Genomic DNA, 24,924 nt, shown 5'->3' on the forward strand with positions numbered 1-24,924 from the left:
GAGTGAAGAAAATTCACATATCGTGGCTATTAATGCAAAAGGTTCTAGAGCATTTATTAATTAAAAATAAAAGTTGAAGAACCAGCATTTCTATTGTATATTAAAAGAGTCATATAATACCCAAAGGAAAATCATATTAATGATGTCACCCCAATTATTAGAGCAGGAGTTTCCAGGACGTCCATTTTTATGAGCATGAACATGTATAGGCAATTAAATTACCATTATATTTCAGAGCCGCAGACCAATAGCAATATTTGATGGTTAGAAGGATGTAATGACTGGTGACGTTCCAGAGCGTTCACACAGATGAGTCCTCGCCTGGTCAAATGTAGACTGCTTATTGTAACATTCTGATATTCTAAGACTAAATAACCGCCAAGGTGGGACGACTCCTCTTTCTTAAAACTGTGCAGACCACTCCAGACGGCTCATGTCACCTCCAGTTTCTTACCTCCAGCTTTAGCTCCTCCAAGCCCGAGCCCAAGTCCGTTTCTGGGCTGCACCCCGCCAGCAGCAGCTATGGGTGACAAAAAGAAGGACCATTGAAAAAATATCACTTTTTTGTCAGGCTGAAACAAACTTAAAAAATAAATAAATGAATATATATATATATATATATGCGTGTGTGTGTGTATATATATCCATCCATCTATTATCCAACCCGCTCTATCCTAACTACAGGGTCACTGGGGTCTGCTGGAGCCAATCCCAGCCAACACAGGGTGCAAGGCAGGAAACAAACCCCGGGCAGGGCGCCAGCCCACCACAGTGTGTATATATGTATTTGTGTGTATATATATGTATATATGTATGTACTGCCTCAGGACTCACTATATTACAAGGTGTTTTGTAATATTTCCATGTTGAGCTTATGAATACCCATACAAGGATACTTAAGTGGCTGGCATTTAGAAAAAAAGGCAAACGCCTTTTACAGAAGCGCTGTGCTCCCTCTCTGCTTTTATTTATTTCTGTTTCTTGAGCTTCTGTAAATAAGCTAAATTACCACATGGGACAAATTAAGTAAGGTCTATCTATATATTTATCACTAACACCTAACAACAAATATTCCTGTTATGAGTCAAGAGCAGAAATAAAGAACAGATGGCACATTCTGCCTCCATGACATCTGGGCTTCTGTAAACAGGGGGGAATAACGCCTTAGAACTTTGAAAGCCCTGTTGTGAATATTATTAGACTGGGTTTTAGTTTTTTTTTCTAGTGAATCCATTTGAACATAACAATTATTACAATTTTGTGATCCATTCTCAATAATGCTTAATACATTTCAGTTGTATGGGGGACCAGAGCCTGTCCCTGCAGTATTGGGCACAAAGCATGAACTAGCTTTGGACTGGGCACCTTAGGTAAAAGGAGTCACAGGTAACTAAAACTAATAAGAACAAACTGCAGAAACGAGCAGCCGTGAGGACAAAAGGAGGTCAAAGACATGCTGGGGAGGGCCTGGTGAGTAAAGCATCACCCCACTACCTTGAAGTAGATTAAGCAGGTTTGATGCTATTATTATTAATAATCTACAATCAATCTAGGGTTGTTTCCTCACTTATGCCCAATTCATTCAGGAGAGGCTTCAGTCTCCTACAACCTTGAATTTGACTAAGCAGGTCTCCGAATGTTCTGCAAATATGTTATAATACAGGCGTTAATGATGGAGTAAGGCCATGTCTAGGCTTGGCTCCTGCTTTGTGCTGGAGGTTGCCAAGTCTGCCTCCAAATTATTATTATTATTATTATTATTATTATTGTGTTGGACTGATGCTTTGTTCTGAGTTGGTTCCAGCTTTGCACCTGACGCTTCATTCTGGAATGGATGCCAATGGATCCTGGGAGTTATGAGCTATGAGCAGAGACTGAAGGAGCCGAAGCTTTTCAGTTTAAGCAAGTGGTGATGTGATTAATGTGTGAAAAATGATGAAAGGAATTAATACAGTGGGGGTGGCACAGTGGCGCAGTGGGTAGTGCTGCTGCCTCACAGAAAGGAGTCCCAGGTTCGCTGCCCGGGTCCTCCCTGCGTGGAGTTTGCATGTTCTCCCCGTGTCTGCGTGGGTTTCCTCCCACAGTCCACAGACATGCAGGTTAGGTGCATTGGTGGTCCTTAAATTGTGTTGGTATGTGCCCTGCAGTGGACTGGCGCCCTGCCCGGGGTTTGTTCCTGCCTTGCGCCCCGTGTTGGCTGGGATAGGCTCCAGCAGACCCCAGTGACCCTGTGTTAGGAGTGTAGCAGGTTGGATAATGGATGGATTAATACAGTGGCTTAGTTTAGTGTTAGTTTAAAATAAATTCTCCCAACAAGAACAAGGGAGACAGGCTTGGAAAGTTCTTAAGAGCCGATTTCACACAAGCATTAAAAAGATTTTCATCTTGCAAACAACCATCAACACACCGAATAAGTGAGCAAGTAGTGCAGGAGAGACGTTAGGACATCTGAACTTGATGTTAGTTTGGAGAATCAAGGTGAGTAGGATTGGCGAGCTTGTTGAGCGGAGTTCTCGTCACAGCTACCCTAATGCCAGCCCACCGTTGATGCTGGTCCTTGGTCCCGTTAATGTTAACAGTCTGTGTCTACTTTCATCTAAAGTTGGGTCCTGCTTTGTGTTCCAGTGCTGCTAGGATAGGCTGTGGGCTCCTGTGATCTTGAGCTGGATTAAGAAGATTTGAAAATGAACGAATAAACCTTGTTATTTTAAGGTTAAATCAGATGTCATAATGACGCCCTCATATGCCACGTTGACTTTAACTGCGTTGGTGGCACATAAAAGGAATTCTTCTTGATTTGGAGTTGGGATAGGCTCCACTCTACTGGGGCCTTGAATTTAATTCTGCAAATGTTTTTATTCTTCTTATTGTAGTCAATAGTAAATATCAGGATTTGTTGACACCACAGTGGTACAGTAATCGGTGCCACCACCTCAAATCTCTGAAGACCTGGACATCTCTTTTCAAGTATTCCCATGTGAAGATTGTAAGTTGGGTTTCTTGGTCAGGTGTGCCTGACTGAGTGAGTGTTGACGTGAATTTGTGTTACTTGTGTCCCCGTATCAGAAGAAGAGAATCTGGAAGTTGGCTGCAGGGATTTTCACTTGTGGTACTAGAGGTGTAATGCGTGTTGGAGCCAGCAGTAGGCAGCACCCTGTGCATTAACGGTCTCATTGTAAGCAGTTGGGGTGAGCAGAGAGCGAAAGTGCGATGACGCCTGGTCTGGCAGCCACTCTGGCCTGAGAAGAACATGTGGCCCATCTGCTGTTCCTTTAAAGTCCAGACCACAGATTTTCATACTCCTGGTGATTCTAGCTTTCTCAATGCAAGGTCTCTGCTCAAAGTCAAGGCACTATGTTGACCAACCACATAGAGGTCCTCGTCCAGTCCAGCCCACCAGATGTCAGCGTAACATCAACCGTCCACTTTAAACTGCTGTCTTTATTCTGAATTAAAGTTCATAAAATCGGGGGAACAACATGGGAGCCTTACCTCTGTATGATGGCAAAAACTGTCGTCCAAGAGCTCCAGCGCTCTGTGGCTTGATGGCTAGATTGAGAAAAAAACAGAAACACCATTATGGTGGGCTAGCGCAAAATATGAAGACGTCTTCTGATCAGAGCTGCACCACTGGGCACCCACAGAAGCCCAATGTGTTCAGCACCAGCAAAGAAAAGCCAGCTTGTGTCGTTCTCTCCTACACCGACATGTTAAATTTCACGAGCTCCTGCGGCTTGGGATTACGAGGGAATGGGAAGAGGCTCATTGATACCACAGACAGGAGACGTTCTGTCCCTGGGCTAGCAGGCTGGCTGGGGTCCAAGGGGCTTTTATTCCTCTCAATGTCGTGGCCTTTTGGGGTGCCGTGTGAAACTCGCATACAAACACCAAGAGGCGCGAAGGAGCTGCGAGTCAGCAGAGACCTCTGAGGCCGTGGATCTCAGGCTCAGCACAGAGGTGACTGTTTCTGTTGGTTCATTCTGGCCTTCCATTGAACCCCTTGGCAAGTTTGCTGGCGTTTATCTGCTTACATAGTGACGTTAGTGTGCGATTTACAAGGACGTGGAATATCTGGATAATTATCATTGCTTATCATAGATAGAATAAGAAAGGCACCATAATATAGTTAGATAGAAGGGAAAGGCACTATATGATAGATAGATAGATAGATAGATAGATAGATAGATAGATAGATAGATAGATAGATAGATAGATAGATAGATAGATAGATAGTATTTAGTATAGTAGGCAGGATTAGATAGATAGATAGATAGATAGATAGATAGATAGATAGATAGATAGATAGATAGATAGATAGATAGATAGATAGATAGATAGTATTTGGTATAGTAGGCAGGATTAGGTAAATAAAATTTTTATATCTATTGGACTATTATATGGTGCCTTTTTGGTACTTTTTGGTATTTGAAATTTCGTTTCAGAAAACATCTTGGGGAGGTAAACTAGGGAGACAAGACATGATCTTCTCAGAAGACAATTTGAAGTCCCGCAAGAGACACTTTAACTTGCTCACAGCTCTTAAAACAACGACAAGCGACAAGCAAAACACGCAGCTCACCAGCAGTAGAAAGCCAGCAGATGATCCGACCACTCCTCCTTAGTGTGTGTTCAGACAGTTAACCCCCAACCCCTCAACCCCACACCGCAAGCGGCAGAAACACGAACTGGCAAAAGGACAGTAACTGTACAGGCTTTAAAATGATCGGACAGCTTGCTAGCAGTAGAAAGCTAGCAGATGATCCGACCGCATCTCCTTAGCGTGCATTTAGCCGCACCGCACCTTCACAATGTGAGCAGCGATATACGTCCTGCAAGAAAGAGATGTAACCACGCCCAAGGCTGGAAATAAAGGACAAGTATTGTTTTTACAAAACTTTTAAAGTAAAAGAAAAAATAATACATACGTAACAATTCCCATTAAAATAACAATCATTTTAAACTGTATATCTAATAAACCAAACACGGGAGTGGGAGAGTGAAGTGAGCAGAGGGCTGAGCCCCCTAGTCATTTAAAAAAGAAAACGAGACAATTACAGTCATATGATAAAGTTTGGGACCCCCTCTCAGCCTGCATGATAATTGACTCTCCTTTCAACAGTAAAGATAACGGTGGTGTGTCTTTCATTTCCTAGGAGTACTGCGGTGTTTTTCAGAACAAAGATTTTTAGTGACGCAGTATTTAGTCGTATGAAATTAAATCAAATGTGAAAAACTGGCTGTGCACAAATGTGTGTCCCCTCGTCATTGTGCTGATTTGAATGCCTGTCACTGCTCAGTGCTGATTACTTGGCTGGATTAGCACGTTGAGCCTTGAACTTCATAGACAGGAGTGTCCATCATGAGTGGTCAAAGGTATTTAAGGTGGTCAATCGCAACTTGTGCTTCCTTCCCTTTGACTCTCCTCTGAAGAGCGACAGACAGCATGGGATCCTCAAAGCAACTCTCCAAAGATCTGAAAACAAAGATTGTTGAGTCTCCTGGTTTAGGGGAAGGCTACAAAAAGCCACCTCAGAGGTTTAAACTGTCAGTTTCAACTGTGAGGAATGGAATCAGGAAATGGAAGGCCACAGGCACAGTTACTGTTAAACCAACTCAGGTCTGGCAGGCCAAGAAAAATACAGGAGCGGAATATGAAGAGGCAGGAGTGTAAAAATGGAGACAGACAACCCACAGATCACCTCCAAAGACCTGCGAGAACATCTCGCTGCAGATGGTGTATCTGGACATCGTTCTACAATTCAGAACATCAGTATGGCAGGGTGATGAGAGAGAAGCCCTTTCTGCACTCACGCCACAAACAGAGTCGCTTGTTGTATCAAATGCTCATTTAGACAAGCCAGATTCATACTGGAACAAAGTGCTTTGGACTGATGAGACAAAAATTGAGTTATTTGGTCAGAACAAAACGCGCTTTGCATGGCGGAAGAAGAACACCACAGTCCAAGACAAACACCGGCTACCTGCTGTCAAATGTGGTGGAGGTCCCATCATGCTGTGGGGCTGTGTGGCCAGTTCAGGGACTGGGGCCCTTGTTAAAGTCGAGGGTCGCATGAATTCAACCCGATATCAACATATTCTTCAGGATAATGTTCAGGCATCAGTCACAAAGGTGAAGTTACTTAAGCAGAGGTTGAATATTCCAACAAGACAATGAGGCTCAAAGGAGCAGAAGGAGGCTCAACTAAGTTTTGGTGTCACATCTCTGTTGGGGTGCCTGTCTAATTTTGTTATGATGCATATTTTCTGTTAATCCAATAAACTTAAAGTCACTGCTGAAATCCTACTGTTTCCATTAGGCATGTCGTATATTTTGAAAGCTCAGCCAATGAGAAACCAAACTTTTTCCTATGACTGTATCTTTAAATAGAGAGAGATGAGCAATATGGTCGCCAGCTGTCAAGGTTTGTGTTGACTGATCCATCCACACTCTTAAAAGTCAGGGTGCCAGCCGTTCTTCAGAGCGATGCCATAGTGGAACCGTTTTTGTTTGTCAAAAGTCCCGTCCATCCACCTGAAGGTTCCAGAAATAAATGTCATTTTTTTAGATTCCCTAACGGACTCCACACCCCGAATTGCCATGAACAGATGGTGCCCGGTTTGTGAAATGCCAACGGGTCCTGATATTATTCAATCACACAGGCCGAGTTCAGGTGTTCTTGGCCTGTCAGCGTCCTGCTAGGTAGCCCACCACACATTAAAGATTTCCAGGTTTTTTTCTTCACCACAATTAAACGTTTTTTCAAAGCACAAAGACCCAACTTCATGGTCCCAGGATGAAATGGCATTTGGACAAGCAGTGCAGCTACAGGTAACCACACAACCCAGTAAAGAACCATAAGGTGCCGTTTTTAAGAGCGCGTTTGTGCGACAGCCCGCTGAATGGACTGAGGCTGATCTACTTGGCTTGTGGGGGTCTTACATGTCTAATAAATTAAATAGTCTCCAGTCGAGAAGAAAATCACAGGATGTTCAATGCATTTAGCAGACTATTGCAGACTGATGACATCCTAAAGCATACTGGTTCTAAGGTGGCACCGTACTGGGTGAATCGTGGGGGGGTCCTCATACGGTCATTTCTTGACCGTTTCATTCTGTGAAGGGTCCTCTGCATTTCAAGTGGGCTCCTTGAGCTTCGAAAAGGCTCCCAATATTTGGACAAAAGAGAAACGTTTAATGTCTGGTAGGTGACCTGGCAGGGTGCTAATGGATCAGGAAAACCTGAAGTGAGTCTGTGCTGTTAAAATTAGAAGCCCATCGGTACGTCACAAACTTGTTGTCTCCTCACGGTTATTTATTTATGGAACTAAATTAATGAACTAAATAACTAAAAGCCACTTTTTGGAACCTTCATGTGGACAAAATGAGGACCAAAAATGGCTCCCCTCTGGCGTCACTCTGAAGAACCACCCTGGCGTCTTTATTTTCCAGAGTTTGGTCCAAAGCCAATTTCACAACCTCACAAATCTTTGACCCTTCAGAAAACGTCTTGAAAGGCCCGGCCTTCATCTTTACCTGACACATTTCAACAGCTGGACTTCTCAAACACTCTATGCAGTATCTTTACAAAACAGGTGGCTCCTTAACACCAGTGAAGGAAGTGACATTGACTTGGACTCGGAATATCACTGCACAATGGTGCCAGCAATCTGGAAAATAGCAGGAAAGAAAAGCAAACCACCCAAGCAACCCCCTTTGACCCCACTGAAAAAAAAAAAACACCTGATGTGAGAAAGGTCGTCGGCTAGGCAACGGCGCTGGGCAGCACCCAAGTGTGATTGGTTATTCTGTAGACCAATAAGATTCACGGGCATTGAGTGAACGTCAATCAGAGAGCATTGACTTAACATACAGGGGGCTTTACGTCTGTAAGAGAACTCAATTCAAGCGCATCTGCTTGATTTTAGGGGTTTTGATGGTTCAAAACTGACTTATTTGTGTTAGCCAAGGGATATTAAACTCAGACATAGAGGACTTTAACAATTAAGAAAAAACAAAAAAAGTTATTTCCAATATAGTTCATCAAAATGATGTCATACCCAGATATTGGGTGTCGGTGACATTCAGTCACACATCCCACCTTAACACAAAACTCTCAATTGTTATTTTGGATGACTGCAATTGTTGTGTAATCTTAATATTAAAAATTCTGTTGCACAGGAGGCAAAGAAAAAGAGATGCTTTTGTGATGTAAGGTGGACAACAAATTTGCCAGTGTATCAAAAAATGATATATACACATATAGAAATAAATACATATATATAGACAGGAAAAGAACTATTAGACAAAGAGATAGATAGATGGGAATAAAGGCACTAGATAATAGATGGCTAGATAGCGAGATACATACTGAAATACAGTATACGATAGATAGATAGATAGATAGATAGATAGATAGATAGATAGATAGATAGATAGATAGATAGATAGATAGATAGATAGATAGATAGATAGATAGATAGATAGATATTTTATACTATTTTAGACTTTATTTGTCTCCAGGGGGAAATTTGGTTTATTATAAAAGCTCTTTATAGCAGTAATATTATCCATGACCTACAAAAAAGATCAGACATACCCAAATCTATAATATTGACTATGATTAGCAGCATATCACCAACATCATATTTAACAGATTAAATTTGATGCCCTAATAGCGGAGGTCCAACCTCATTTCTGTTGATAATGCCATGTGTGATCCAGAAGAGTTGAGATTCAGCCACATCTGTATCTACTAGAGTGAGTGGACACTCTCATTCATAATGATAATATTACATCTTGCCTGAAAAGCAGTACTATTTGGCAGGATTACACAGATTGATGTATGTTAAAGGTACATTCTAAAAATTGCTATATAGATATAAAAGGCACTATACTAAAATAAACATGTGGGAGGATATAAATGAGATGAATGTGAAAGCACCATATAACTAATAGATTTGGAAATCTCACTATGTAAGAGACAGTTAAAGGCACAATATAACAAATAGATTGCTGTGAAATTGACTATATAATAGAGAGATGCAAAAGGCACTCTATACTAGATATGAAAGCATTAAATAACAGATTGGTGTGAAAGGCACTAATGAGAAACAGATATATTGAAATGCACTATATATCAGATAGATTTACAAAACACTATTTAATAAAAATAAGAGAATGGCACTATAAACCTAATAGATGAAAATAGATAGATAGATTTGGAGTAAATGAATTTCCTAAGAGCCCAGAGCTTTCTTTCTAGCTGTATGAAGGTGTGACGATCCCTTGGCCCACAATGCAACAAAAGGGGAGGATCTTTATGCAAATACACAAAAGTCACGTGCATAAAGCTTGTTTATTTTTAATGAAGTCAACTTACTCTGCCTAGTTAAAATAGCTAGTGGTTTGAGTGTTAAACAAGTGTTAATTTTAAGTAAGATTAATTTACAGTAGCTAAATAAAGAGATCAATACCCAAGGCAGATTGTGCTTCTGTTAAAAGAAAATAATCGAATGGTTTTGTCTCAACAGGATTGAATTGCTTTCATAAGAAAATTATGCCAACGTAACTAAAATATCACCAAAGAGGATCATTTCAAATTATAATAACTTAAGTAAACAATCCTATTTGTTCATTTTTTCAGGTGGACCTCCTTATTATTACATACAACACAATTACGTCAAATTAGAAAAGCAAACACGCTTGTCTTCAGTAAATATACTTTTACATGTTAAAAACATGTCCTTTTTGAGTACTCTGAGGACTCTGTCTCTATAAAGTAAAATGTCTAGGAGTGGTGATGGTATTTAAAGCGATACAATTTGTGTATTTTGTTCCTACGTAGATGAACCTTCTTAGTGTGACACCAGAAACATTGGAGTCAACTGTACTAGAGGCGGACACATGGAGAGTTAGCGCCCACTCGTGTTCAGTGAGGACAATTTAATAAGTGAAGTGTCTAACTGCGACATCCCTCAGACACACATATGTTGGAGTCCAGAAATAAGTGAAGTGGTAAATCGAGTGCAGGCGCTGATTTGTGGCGTGTTATTTATTTCTCTGCACATTTGAGATGCCCTGCAGGTGCCTACAGAGTTCTGAGTCGCTCTTATAGAAGACTGATATTTAAATCGAGTCCCGACAGCTTTTCCTTTTCAACGCGCACATTTGTTCCTGAAGTTTCGAGACCGTTCTGGTCACTTAATTGTGGCGCCCGAGAGTGGCGACGTGTCGCACGTTGATCAGCACATGCAAGTAAGAAATTCGCCGGACTCTCTATGTGACAATAAGGACGCTATAAACTAGTGACTCATCGTGCCGGTGAAATGAACGACATTTTAAATTAGCTGGCCTGTTATTTCCCAACACGGTTGCGCGCCTTACCCAGTTCAGCACCACCGAACAGGGACAGCACCGGCAGCGCGGAGAAGCTCGGCTCAGGACAGCCGCCGTGTCAGTTAGGTTACAACGCGCCCGGGACACTCCAGTTACATTTTAAACGTCGGGTGGGGAAACGATGGGACAAAATGCACGAAGGGCTGGTCATCCTGTATCTCACTTTTAAATCCATATTTAAGGTGTCGGTCATCTTTTTCAAGACAAGCTCCCAAATCCACACATACAACATACAGTAGTTGAAGTTACATAAATTATAATCAGACAATGAAAAATACAAACAGATGATAGTTGCAGTATTTGAAAGTAGACGGACACAATGCATGGATAGCTTTTCATCACTTTAAAATCTATCAGTCATTTTTTTTGCAAGACATGTTCCCAAGCAATCGTTACATTTATATGAATTATAATCAAGCAAATAAACAATAAAAATAAATGACAGTTACAATTTGAAACTTAGCTGTGAAAGCAAATGCACAGAATTCACGAACAGGTCCTCGTTATACACACGTACTGTAACCCCTCGCTTGTATTTCAAATCATTTTTTGCAAAACAAATTCTAAATAGGCGCGCACTGGCATATCAACATTTATTGGAATTATAATCACACAAGGAACAAATAAAAAATAAACACCTGACGGGCAGAGTTTCGTTACACACATACTGTACATCCCGTTATGTAGAGATTTCAGATATTGCTCATTTTGAAAAGTACATTTTAGATACAAATCTGCAAACCCGCACATTTATATGAATTATAATCATACGATAAAAAGGTCAAAAATAATCGAAAAGCCTTTCAAGTGATCGCCAGACTGTCAAGGCTTCACCAAGAGACGCGCGCGCTCTGATAAACTCGCCGCGCACTCGCGCACACGTCACGCTGTGAACGCTTTTCACGTTGTGTCTCAAATGCTGGAAATCCCTCCAGACCCTGACCCCATTACCCCCATCCCATAAACCAACGCGTTAGTATTTTTGTGCGCTTTTATCGTAAAACTGAACAAACGCGGTGCTTGGCTTCTTTTAACTTGATTTGGGTTTTATCATCCCGCCAAATAACTTCCAGCAATCTGATGCTTGTCGCCGATTCCATCTAAGGGGTCACTTCACAAAAGCATAAAAAAATCAAACACGTTTTTATTCACATTTCGATACCGGGAGGCGCAACCCACCGTGCAGCCCGAGTCACTTCATTCCATGGGGATTCATTAACGCAGATCGGTTCGGCTTTTCTGGTGTATGTTCTGCGTCCTGATCATTCAGACCACCTGCTGCCTCAGAGAACCTGCCGCCAGTTCATTGCGGAGTTGCACCTCCCTCTTGTTTAAACTGGCAGTAAGCAACGGGCACCGCACTCTTACTTCAGCGGGCATTGCGCTTAAACGTAAATTGGCAGTAAGAAACGGGCACCGCAATCTTCAGCTGACACTAAATAACGAGCATTGCGCTCAAACGTAAACTGGCAGTAAGCAACGGGCACCGCACTCTTATTTAAATTGCCCAACTACGTATAAAGCTACAAATCCGGATTGCTTTTAAATGTGAACACTTAAAGTAAAATCCGGGCGCAATACGTCACTCAAGTGGAGCGGACTTCCATTTTTATACATTTTATATACATTTTCAATTTCTAACAATTTTGCCAATGTCTGGAGACTGCGCTGCGTTCATTCGCGCTCATATTCGACCCCCATTTATGTGCAAGTCTTCCCTGACCTCGCCGCATTCGCTGAGCCCCCTTCTCTCCGGTCCGGTCCACTTACACCTTTTATTTGTGATGATGCTTTGGGCTCATTTTAGAAGGCAGCTTCTTTGGCTTCTCCTACTTTTACGCAACGCACCCTGTCCCGTAAATGAAATAAATGAAGCACTCCGCGCTTGTATTATATAGTGCCTTTCATTAGAGCACTCACTCAGCATTTTAGATAATAATGAACATTTCCGTCTCTCTTGACTCGCTGTCTTGAGTGACCTCAGAGGTGAACACCTAAAAGCGTACATGTTAACACATTTATTGCGATTTTATGTTTTTTAGGAAAATATATACTTCTTGGTTAAAAAAAAGTTAACTTTTCGTCCTCTTTTCTAATTTTTCCACGGCTTACCTCCTTGAAAGGAAACCTCAACGAGCCACAGAAGCAGCGACGTCTGGAGTATCGTGCGTGCCAGCATGGTGGTGGGCGTTCAGACGGGTAGATCACAGAGTAGCCAACTGGACCTGAAGCGCAACGCTGTGGACCACGAGGAGGCCGACGCAGGCGTTTTATAGAGAAGCCCCCTGCCCAGTTTGCGGCAGAACCCACCTCAAACTGGAAGCCACGCCCACCTGTCCTGTATAATAACGCGCGCCTGCCCTCCTTCGCTAATCAGGAGGACGTTGAAAGTGTGATGGGTGACAGTTATGGACTGACAGAATTAAAACATCATATGATCGAAATCACAAATAAGGAGTGAGGGCTGAAGATTCCAGCAATCCTCCTCCAAGGTCACTTTATAAATAATATAAGCAACATAGTGGTATAACGGTGCCCTACTTGACCCAAACTAGAGGCTCGATAAGGGTGGGTCCTCTACGTTGGATGTACTGCTCTGGCGTAGAGACATGCGATTCCAGCCTGGAAAGCGCACGCGATGGCGAAGTGACAGGCGAATGAGCACAGCGGAGAATGGGGTGCTGCGCATGCGTGCCACGGGAAGACGGCGGCTTTAAACAGCACAGAATGAAGGATGGCGCGCTCCCGACTACTTGTAGCAACACATCAAACCCTCCAGTCTCAAAAAAAAAAAATCCACACAATAATAAGCATTTATCAGTAGGTCTACACCGCGGTATCGGATTCAAAATGTAGCGTTCGATGTCCGCCACCTGAGACCAGAAGTCTCGGGAATAAATGGCCGTGTCTCACCTGCTCCACTGTGAGTCGGCGGGCACGCGCCTTAGAGTTGGATGGCACAGAAGTTAAGGTGCGCGCCTCTCGAATTATTCAATGTCGGCCAGACAGACTGTTCCTAAAGCGCCTTTCAGTTTGCTTGTCTTTATTGATCTGAACTGCAGCTTTTTCCTAAAGAAGGGCAAACTGAGCAAAGTCGGGGCGTGGGACCGGGAGGGGGTCTCCTTTCTCAGAAGAAGACATGAAAATGCATTTTAATATGGACGAAGTCGCACATTCTGCGTCCCACCACGCCAACGACATCACATTTTATATATAACTTGTAAAAAGCAGTATGCACTGCGTAGAGAGATGGTAAGGGTCCTATATAAGATAGATAAATCAGAAAAACACTATATAATAGACAGGGAAATAAACAGAAAAGGTATTATATAATAGATATGAAGCGGACTATAAGATAGATAGGAAAGGCGGTGTAAAACAGATAGATGGGTAAGCCACTATATAAGATAGATCAGTGGCTACGAAAGGCACTACAATAAGGTAGGAAAGGCGCTAGGTAACAGGCAGATGGACAGATATTAAAGGTATAATAAATAGTTGTAAAAGGCGCTATATAATAAATAGGTAGATTAGAAAGGCAATATATAATTGACAGATAAATAAACAGAAAAAACTATATTATAACAACTTTAAATATATGATAAACTATGATAAAATACATTACAGAAGAAACAAAAACCCGATATAATACATATATATAAAAGATACATGGATGCAAATAAAACACATCATATCACAGATAGATAGATGGGAAAGGTACTATATAATAAATAATTAGCAAAGGCTATATAAAATAGAGAACGTGTTGATACGAAAAGACACAATATAATAGCTAGATAGGAAAAAGAGCTATATAATAGAAAATGGACAGATTTGAAAGGCAATCTATAATAGAAAGATGGACAGAAGGTACGATTGGATAGATGTGAAAGGCACTTTATATTAGAAAGGCATATAAATGAAAAGACATTGTATAATAACATTTAAAATGATAAACTGTATAATAAAGCTCATTACAGAGAATACAAAAAAATGTAATTGCTATGTAATATATACATGGCTAAAAATGAACCGCACTGTGTAACAGATACAGGGGGAAGGCACTATATAATAGAGCAATAGATATGAAAGGTGCTATACAATAAAAAGATGGACTGATGGGAAATAGATAGATAGATAGATAGATAGATAGATAGATAGATAGATAGATAGATAGATAGATAGATAGATAGATAGATAGCCCCGCTTGGTCGCCCCCTACTGTGCCTGTAGACAGCTCTGCTCCAAGGTAAAACTGTTATTTCAAAGATTTATCGTTTGTTTGTGCTTTAAATTGAGTTAATCAATCCCGTTCTACTTTTTCATGTCGTGTCACACTTGCTGATGAGCCCCAGCACTGTCATTTCGACTTTTCGCGAACACTCGGCCATTACATCGCTGACAATGAGGGTTATTAGGGACCCGCTGGACCGTTCGCGTGGGACCGGGAAGCGCTGACGAGGCGGGTTTTGTTCTTAACCGACTGGCTTATTAGTGAATCGCGCCGCTGAGGACATCTGGTGGAAATAAAGGGGAAGTGCATCAGAGACCGACACCTCCAGCACGGCGCTTCACAAACTGGCACTAAATAGCAAGTTGTGTAAGTGAAGCAGAGACCCTCAGATTAAAAAATAAAAGACAACTTGGCCATCAGCTAACCAAATGAGAGACCACTAGACCGAGTGATGATTCACGTGGCTCCGTTTGCGTGTTTGTGTAGTGCCCTGCATAGCCTTAAAGTTAAGACTGTGAGGGGGTATTTCATGTTGGGGGGTTGTAGCACTATACGGTCAGTTCCTGGCCAGTGACCACTGGATGACCCCACCATTTACCAACATTTCACTGGCTTTGGAGCCAGGAGATGTTGGAAGGGAAACTAAATCAGTGAGGTATCTTGAAGAAAGAAAGAAAGAAAGAAAGAAAAAAAGAAAGAAAGAGTCTTTCCATCTTCAGAGGCTGGACATGATGACCCTGATCCTTCAGTGTCACAGCTGGTATGATGAGCTGGTCTGACTGGCCAGTGTGCCCACTCATGTCCATTTTTGGTGTGAATGGGGCTCCCTTCCAAAGCAATGGGCAATTGCAGGCCATCTCTTCCTATTCTTACCCCCAACATTCCTGCCTTTCCCTGCGAGGGTCAGCTCCCTGGGTGAAGTGAACAGAGGGGTCCCACATGTTGTGGTGATACTAATCCCCCTGAAAGGAGCTATATAATATCTAGGTGGACAGAGTGGCTGTTCTCTCAAAGTGCACGTGCGCGTCGGGCCCTTGACCCCTCGATTCGGACCCACTAGCACTTCCAGAGGTGGCCTTCTCCGTCATGACATAAGCTTCTTTGTAAAATGGCACCAGCATGCAGAATGTTACACATGAGTCCCAAAATGTGGAAAAGGAAGACAGGGTCAGTGAAGGGTGAGCGGCTGACCCCCATGACCTCCTTTGACCTTCTACCCACTTGGCCCCACACCATATCCTCTTCACTTCCGCGCTGCTGCCTAACTCCCTGACCCACCCCGACTTATTAGCCCAGTGTGATATTTGAGCGGCGGGCACCCATTTAGTGAAATGTGCCGGCTCAGCCCTATGTGGTGCCCCCCACACAGGCACACCTCCATTTCCCACTATGGAGCTGTCTGCATTGCTGTTAGACTGGGTGCCCAGCAGTTCCATGTGTGGCCCTGAGCTGATGGTGCCACCCATAGCAGGATACACAGACATGCCACCCTATCGCCAACTGAAATCAGAATCTCATCTGTTAATTTGTGCTTTGAATGAATTCAAGGTCTTGGTCATCATGGTGACAGAAAGTGGTGAAATGGCATATGTTAGTCAGATGTGCAAGTGGCACTTCCACCGGGCACATGGCATAATGACTACTACTACTACTACTAGACGGCACTGAGATCACCCCTCGCACGTATCAAACCCGGGCACTGTGGTTGCCCTTACAATGCCCCCCAACACTCGCTGGACTGGACCCTTCAGCTCACCCTTTTAAAGTCAAAGTCAGTTACACCAGTCAGCACGGGGACCGACCAGCTCACTATTTTCTACATTGCCATGTCTCAGACCCCTAGACATCAAGTGATGGGCACAATTACACATCATCCTTCTGCTTTTGCACCAGTTAGCACTGAGCCAGGCCTCATTTTCCATTTTCCTTTACTTCCTATGAACAATTAAAGCAGTTGGCACTGGAAGTAGACCAGTTGGGCTTCACCTCTTCACCCAATACCCTTCAAAAACAAAATTAAAACAGTTGGCACTGGGATTAGACAAGGGGCCCTTCACCCCATGCCCTCAGGTCAACCAAACCAGCTGACACTGGCACTGGAACTGCATCAGTTACCTTAGTCCACTTTAGTTAGAAAGGTTGGCACTGGGACTTACCCAGTTTTCTGTCACATCTTCAACCCAACCTAAAAATTAACCCAGTGGGCCCAGGGTCTGTGCCCATGAATTTAAACCCTTTCACAGGTGTCCATCACTACACAGCATATGAGCACCAATGTTCATCCCATTACTGTTCAGTCCCTCAAAGGCTTTGGTTTCAAACCAGTGCTCACTGGTTACCAGTCCCTCACCACCCCCATCAGCACTGGGATGAGCCCACATGTTGTGTTCCATCCTAACGGCACTGGGTGTGGACAATGAGGGGTTAAGACAGCGGAGCAGATTTGGCACCTGGGTGCGTCCCGCCTTGGAGAAAATTCCACACAGTGTCTGGCAAACAGTCTCTCCCTCCATGGTGGGCTGGCGGGCCGCACTACTTGAGAAGAGACACTGTGTCTCACCTTCTGGTGGTGGCCATCCTGACTGTGGGACAGCAGACAAGGGTCAAGCTGGTGCTCCCCTGTTGGGGGTCTCGAGGAGCCAACACAGATGGAGAGACACAGAGGCCTGTCTGAATGGGCGAGGATGGCTAGGGGGTCTGGTGTCATTATAGGACATCGGGAGTAAATGAAAAATGGGAGACTGGCAGTGGGAGTTGGTGGGGTCTACCCTGGCTATGAAGGCTGGAGATTGGAAGACCACAGGCTGTCCTGGGCATCACACTAATGCACTAACAGTCCATACTGGCTATCAGCTTGAGCCAGCAGTCATGTAGCTGGGCTGGAATGCTTCACTGGTTACCAGATTAGGATACCAGGTTATTGGACTGGGACACTGGGAGTCAGGCCTGGTGATTGGACTGGGACACTTACTGTCTACATTATTATTATAGGTGGAGACTGGGAGTCTGTACTGGTGGTGGGACTTGGGCACTCAATAGATTTAGGTATAATTTGAATGCGGCACTGGAAGCTGGACTGGGTATATCAGATTGGTCCCTTGGCATTACTACTATCAGAATGTGATGGTGGGAGTCTATATTGGGACAATTTGTGTCTTTATTGGTTGGAGTGGTGGTCTGGACTTGATAGTAGACTGGGACACTCACTAGCTGTATGTATTATTATAGGTGGAGACTGGGAGCCTGTACTGGTCATGGGAGGGGGTCACTTAGTGTCTTTAGTTATTGTTAGAGAGGGGCAAGTAGTCTGCACTGGGACACTTAGCATCTTTTCTTATGTTGTGTTAAACCTGGAAATGCTACTGTTTGTTGGACTGGGACACAGACTGTAAGCACTGGAAGCCTGGACTGGGTTGCTTGGCATCTGTATTTATTATTTGGGTGTGACAGTGGGAGTCTGCACTGGTTTGTGGAGTGGGACACTTGCCACTTATAAGTGAAGACTTGGAGCCTATACTGGTGATTGGATGTCCCAACGGCCTATGAAGTGACTTTGAGAGGGGCACTGGGACCATCAGCATTTGTACATGTTATTAGAGGAGGACACTGGGAGTCTGCACTGGTTATTAGATTGAGCCCCTGTCGGAGTGGAAGGCTGGCTGTCTGTTCTTATCATTTGAGTTGGACACCATTAGGTTGGACTGGTTATTGGACTGGGGGAATTCATTAGCAGGTTATTGAGTACCAGTGTAGGGTGCTGGGAATAGATTGGGGCACTGGGCACTTGTATGTAATTAGCAGGTGACACAACTTGTTTTAATTTTATCAGACTGGCACCATGCACTGGTTTTCAGAGTGTGATACTGGAAATCTGGACTGGTTATTGGAATGGGACACTTGGCTTCTGTACTTGTTTAGAGAGAATCAGTACTGATGATTAGACTGGCACACTAGCCTTAGGTACTGGTCATCAGACCGTGACAATGGAAATGTAAACTGGGCCACCTGGCATCTGTAGTGATCAGTAAAACCCAACACTGACAGCCTGGACTGGGACACTTGGCCATTTGTATTTATACAGGTAGAGACTGGGAATCCATACTAGAGATTGGAATGGGGCAACGGGCATCCTTACTTATTATTAGAGTAGGGGATGGAGATTTTGGGCTGGTTAACAAACTGGGGCACTCAGCACATAAACTGATTACGAGACTAGGATACTGGGATACCCAGCATTTGTACATAGAGAACACTGGGAGTATGTACTGGTTTTTAGACTAGGACACTCGTCACTTGTCAGTGAGGGATGCTGGTAGGTCTGAACTGGGACAGGTGGCATCTTTACTGATTATCAGAGGTGGACACTGGGCATATGGCCAGCTTATTGGACTGGGAAACCTGACCCTTTATGTTTAACATTAGGGGAGAGGGCACCAGTACTCTGTACTGGTTGTTGGACTGGGACACTTGCCATTTGTATTTCTAATTAAACTGGGCCCCTTGGCATCTGTCTTTGTCACTAGAGGTGTCTATATATACGTCATTGGAGTAGGACACTATTTGCTTGTACTGGTCATCAGAGTGGGACAGGAGGTTTTGCAGTGGTTATACTGGAACTCTGGACCGGGAAAATTAGCATCTGTAATTATTATCAAAGTGGGGCAGTTGGCAGCGTTACTGGGCCATGTGAAGTCTGTATTTGTCAGAGAGGAGTACCATTACCCTCTACTGGCTATCAGACTGGGTCACTTCTGTTCTACATTGCTGGTCAGATTGGGAGAGTGATGTTCTGCACTGGTGATACTTGAAGCCTGGACTCGGCCACTTGACATGCATATTTAGGATTAGAGGTGGGCACCAGTAGCCTGTACTGGGAGACTTTCTGCCCATATTTGTTACTAAATGGGGAACTTGGCACGAGTTCTGATTACTAGACTGGGCCTGCACTGGTTATTGTCCTGGGAAACTTGCCATTAGAGTGGGATGCTATGTGTTTGTCCTGGTTATTGGACTGGGACATCTGCCAAGGACGCTGGCCATTTGGCCCGAGTTGCAGCACTGGTCATTTCCTCTTTGGCATCTCCTCTGCCACCCCCTCACATTCTCTGGATAAACAATTCCCACCTCTGCTGTGAACAAAGAGCCTCAGAACTGCGCCGTTCAGCTGGCCCCGTTCAGAGCGGCGGGTTACGGTACGTTGGGTCCAGTCCAAACACAGCACACCGCCTCATTACAGCGGCCAAGGGATGGACACACAGCCGTCCAGATGTGCTTGCCTTTCCTGGGTCTGCAGGCACTCGTCTTTCATCTGCAGGAATAAAGGAGACACACAGAGGCACAGACACCTGGGTCCAATATGGCCCCAAAACGGCTGTGCATTAGGAAAATAAACGTCTGCCTCCATTCTGCCTTGTTGGTTTCCGGCGCTGCCAGCAATAAAATACTCAGCAGTCCCAAGCAGGGGAGTTTATGAACTGGTGTAAGAAAAGGCACCCCAAGAAATGGAGACCTGAGGCATTTTATATGGCGCCTTTCCTAGATGAGACTGCATCCTCAGTTCAACAATGCTTTATCTTTAGAGCACTTTAGACTGGCGGCACCCCCATGAGACGCACACAAGAGCAAAAACAAGGAAAATGCGCTGTGTGGGAAAGAAAGAGGTTAGGGGGCTTAAGCCTTGTACAGGGGGAGACTAGGCAATCTGTGAAAGACACAACTCCACATCAGAATGAGGAAAAGGTGGCACAAGCAGAGACAGAAGGAACAGGGTTTGAGACGAGGGGTCTCAAAAAGGGAGAGGCAGAAATCCACTAGAGAACCACTTAAAAAAAAAAAACACAAAGCCACACTGGTAAAATGTGGGCAAAACCAGCACCAATGCCACTAACGCTACCAAGACCCTCCAGTTGGAGGCCCTATTACTGAACATGGCATCTACCACCAATCACTTAGAGAGGGAAGGGAGATGACATGATAGGCCTCAAACTGAGACCAATAGAAAGGCACTATAAATTTTAAAAACCCACTATGAGGTTACATGATGAAAATGAGGAGAAACACCAATGTGGTTAATCTTACCGAGCCGCTGATATTATAGAAGCTATTACATAGCAGTTGGGGGTCCCATTACTGCACACCAGGTCTCCCACCAAATACCTAGAAATGGGCACAATGGAGAAAAGTACAAATAACTTTAAATTTTCATACCAGAGTCCCAGTTCACACACCAACCCACCACAGGGCTCAGGATTAGCTGATGATGGACCCCTGCATAGTTTAAGGTACAAAGAGCAGGAGTGACTTTGTGGGCTGCCGGCACTTGTACTGAACACTTTATTATTGTTTAATGTGTGTATAAACATCCATACCGCCCCCCCCGGGCATTCCTCTAACTGTTTGCACTTCACTGGCATCTTTGGCTGGCATTCAGCGGAGGGAGACGCAGTCATTCCAGTCTTCACAGAGCTTGTTTGTCTTAGCGTCATAAATCCTCTGCGCATAAAAGTGAAGAAGTGAGACAGATGTTTCCACTGCGCGCATCTGAGTCGACACTAGAAAGCCCATTGTATAATCGGCCAGTCACCACAGCGCCATCACAGGGCAGAAAGGGGAACAGTGGTGGCCAATCTGAAAAATCAATTAGAGAATACAAGAGCAGAGGTAGTGTTGGCACTATGGAGGTGAAATGGCAGCTCACTTTTTTCTTTTATTAAAAATAAAGTGCGTGCTGAGGCCAAGACTCACATCTGCATAAAATCATCCACCAACTGCTGCATAGGAAGATGAGAGGTTAGACTATGGGGTGGCCTTGCCAGTTTAACATTGATCGAACACAGGGGTCTCCCAACACATCACTCGCGAGCGACCGGTAGCTCGCCAAAGGGTTAATGAATCCTACAAAAATTTGAAAACTTGATTAGTCAAATTAGGAATAATATAAAGATGCATGCCATTGGTGCTTTTCTATGTGATCGATCCACTTGAACAACAGAAAATGCCTTGAATCTCATATCTACGCTGTCCATGAAGGACCTCAGGCATCAAGAGGCTGGATTTTGTCACCAATAAACTTCAGGATGGCACATCCAGTCTACCTCATATGATGGATATTCAGTGCAACAACGTCCGCAAAGTCTTTTCAGCATTTAGCCAGTTAGTTGCCATTCTTGTGTAACACCACAATGTGTTTATGATGTTTATGAATGTATACACCATCAAAAGCTGGATGTGAAGTTATCGATGAAACCGGTTGTATGCTTACAATGCTTGACAGATGCCGAATGTCTCTTTAACACAAGTCCTACAAATACTGTCGTAATTGAAACAAACCATGAAACTCAAACCGATTATTACAGCAGCAATCCAAGCTGTGAGATTTGAGACAAGATTACTGTTCACATGGCCGACTGTACGTTACATGCTCAAGAGTAAGCTCAGCGCACAGCTTGGTCAGATTACAACCGGAGGGCCGAACTCACAATGTGGTATACAAAGAGATCCTTAACAAATAATTATTGATATATTTTCCCTCGGTTTAAAAAGGTTTAATTTTCTTCATAAAAATTTTAAGGCAGTACTTCGCCGCTGCGAAGCGCGGGTATTTTGCTAGTGTGTGTATATATATATATATATATATTAGTCACACACGTGCACATGGGAGGCAGCTAGAGGGCTTGAGTGAAGGCAGTTCTGAGGCATGCTGGGATGTGGCAGAGTGCACCAATTCTTTTTCTCCTTTCCCTGTAGACCATTCCTGGGAGACTCAACCTGCCTCTCTTGACAGCACTTCAGGGACCGAACCAATGGAAACAGACCTTACCAGCTCCAGCCCCCCTGATGTCACGTCCGGGCCTGATCCAATGAATGATGAACACGGGCCCGATCCTTATGACCTCACTTCCTGTCTTCCCCTTTAAAAGCCTGCCCTTTTTCCCCCTCAGTATTGTCTTGGACTCGTCACAGCACTGAATTGCATACATCTTTATAGAAAGAACGACTTTGCAGCCGGGATACGAGATTATACGGGTGGCTGCCCCAAACCTTTTCTTGAGTATGTCTCAACTTTGATAGAGATAGAGATAGAGATAGAGATATATATATATATATATATATATATATATGAATAAACACATTTGATACTGAAAACTGAAGTGCACATAACTCCTAAACTAACTTTGTGGATACAAGGATACCCACTCAATTTTTTTTGCCACATTTTCCTGTAAAACTACAAATACAATATGTACATAAGACATTCAGGCTACCCTTGAACTATAAACAAGTTCATTACAGCATATGTAACCACACACACATATCCATGTATGTATGTATGTATGTATGTATGTATGTATGTATGTATGTATGAAGGCCAAATCCTAATTAGGCAACACTGGGCACAATTTGGGAGCCAATCCCAGAGAAAGTGCTAGTCCAAGCAGTGCCTCTTCATGCATACATTCACACTGGACCAATTTAAACTCACCAAATTAATCAAATAAGCTTTTCTTATGGAAAAAGTGACCAGGATGGCGTCAATAGTAATTTATGTAAACAGTATTTTGGAATTCTTAAGTCAAGATGCAAACTGTAAATGAAAAGTAGTAAAAGTACAGAAAGGTAAGCAAAGCATAAGATTAGGCAGCTCCCCAAATTAAAAAGGGAGCAATTATGATGCCCCCGAAATATTAACACCACAAAACACAGCATGCTGTGTTTTTGAAAGCAAACAAATTTTCAAAAGATGTGAGCATGTAATTAAGAGCAGACATCCTCTACCACTGGTAGCTCAAAAGACTTCAAAACTGACCGAGATAAAAGAAAGGGGAAGCCAAAAAAAACTTTGAGGGGTTTCCAGTACTGCATAAAATGATTGTATAAGTTTACACAAGTGAGCTAATGAGGAACATTTTTTAAACATATATAATACAAATAAAACCTGGGAGCACTATAGAATCTAGACACACGAGTCAACAGAGACTGGCAAACAAACCTCTGCATTGGCTCAGAGCACAGAACTGTGACCTGCTAAACTTGGCTTCCTCAAACATAAGATGGTGCCTGGTTAGCAGACAGGCACGAATGAACAAGCCATCAGCAGACGAGAGCAAGAGAGAAAGAAGTGCAGCAGGATGTACCTGACACAGTAGACCCCAAGCAGATGTTCTCCAATGTTTCTCCAGTTTTGATGTCACTACACTGGTTGCCTGTGTCATTCAGGATTGACTTTAAAATACTGCTTATGGTTTATAAAGCCTTAAATAATCTCGCTCCATCTTATATATCGGAATGTCTGACACCTTATATTCCAAATCGTAACCTTAGATCTTCAAATGAGTGTCTCCTTATAATTCCAAAAGCTAAACTTAAAAGAAGTGGTGAGGCGGCCTTCTGCTGTTATGCACCCAAAATCTGGAATAGCCTGCCAATAGGAATTCACCAGGCTGATACAGTAGAGCAGTTTAAAACACTGCTGAGAACACATTACTGTAACATGGCCTTCTCATAACTTCACTTTAACTTAATACTGAAACTCTGTATGTTCAATTCTTAATAACTATTCACAGTGGCTCCAAAATCCATACTGACCCCTACTCTCTCTTCTGTTTCTTTTTCCGGTTTCTTTGTGGTGGCGGCCTGCGCCGCCACCACCTACTCAAAGCATCATGATGCACCAACATTGATGGACTGAAAGCCAGAAGTCTACGTGACCATCATCATCAGGTCCTTCCATGAAAACCCTAAATACAAAGAGGACTGTTTGACTTATGTTAGGTAGATTGCCCAGAGGGGAGTGGGCGGTCTCTTGGTCAGGAACCCCTACAGATTTTATTTTTTTCTCCAGCCTTGAGTTTTTTTTTGTTTTTTCTGTCCACCCTGGCCATCGGACCTTACTCTTATTCTATGTTAATTAATGTTGACTTATGTTTATTTTTTATTGTGTCTTCTATTTTTCTATTCATTTTGTAAAGCACTTTGAGCTACATTTTTTTGTATGAATATGTGCTATATAAATAAATGTTGATTGATTGATTGAATACAAAATATAACGGAGCAGTATGAACTGGTGCACTGCACTAAATGACAGATTCTTGGGGCGAGAAAAACAAAGAAAAAAGGGGACTTACAATGAAGGCTACTTTGAAAGTCAAAAATTACTAAATGGAGGGCCAGCAGCAGAAGGGAAAAAAATGACAGGTCCAAATGATCAGGCAATTCCTTGCAAGGATGACAACTTACAATACCAGCCAAGTACCCGTTTTTAAATTGATCATCCAGAACACCTCCACATTGTGTTA

General features: G+C 43.2%; 1 protein-coding gene across 5 annotated transcripts in view; it reads right to left on the reverse strand.

The window, feature by feature from the left end:
* The window catches only part of LOC120536611 (glycine-rich cell wall structural protein-like), a 51,967-nt gene extending 39,327 nt beyond the window's left edge, over positions 1-12,640 (reverse strand). For 4 of the 5 annotated variants that reach the window (XM_039765018.1, XM_039765017.1, XM_039765020.1 and 1 more), the window contains exons 1-3: positions 12,508-12,639; positions 3,493-3,549; positions 455-520 (exon numbers count right to left, since the gene is read on the reverse strand). In XM_039765018.1, coding sequence (XP_039620952.1) covers positions 455-520; positions 3,493-3,549; positions 12,508-12,574 — 190 coding nt within the window. In that variant the 5' untranslated portion in view covers positions 12,575-12,639. Of the gene's footprint in view, positions 1-454; positions 521-3,492; positions 3,550-12,507 lie in introns of all 5 variants that reach the window. The other variant, XM_039765019.1, reaches the window with a different exon arrangement.
* Positions 12,641-24,924: the final 12,284 nt, after the last annotated feature.

This window comes from Polypterus senegalus, chromosome 10, assembly GCF_016835505.1.
Source record: "Polypterus senegalus isolate Bchr_013 chromosome 10, ASM1683550v1, whole genome shotgun sequence".
In the NCBI taxonomy this organism is placed as follows: domain Eukaryota; kingdom Metazoa; phylum Chordata; class Cladistia; order Polypteriformes; family Polypteridae; genus Polypterus; species Polypterus senegalus.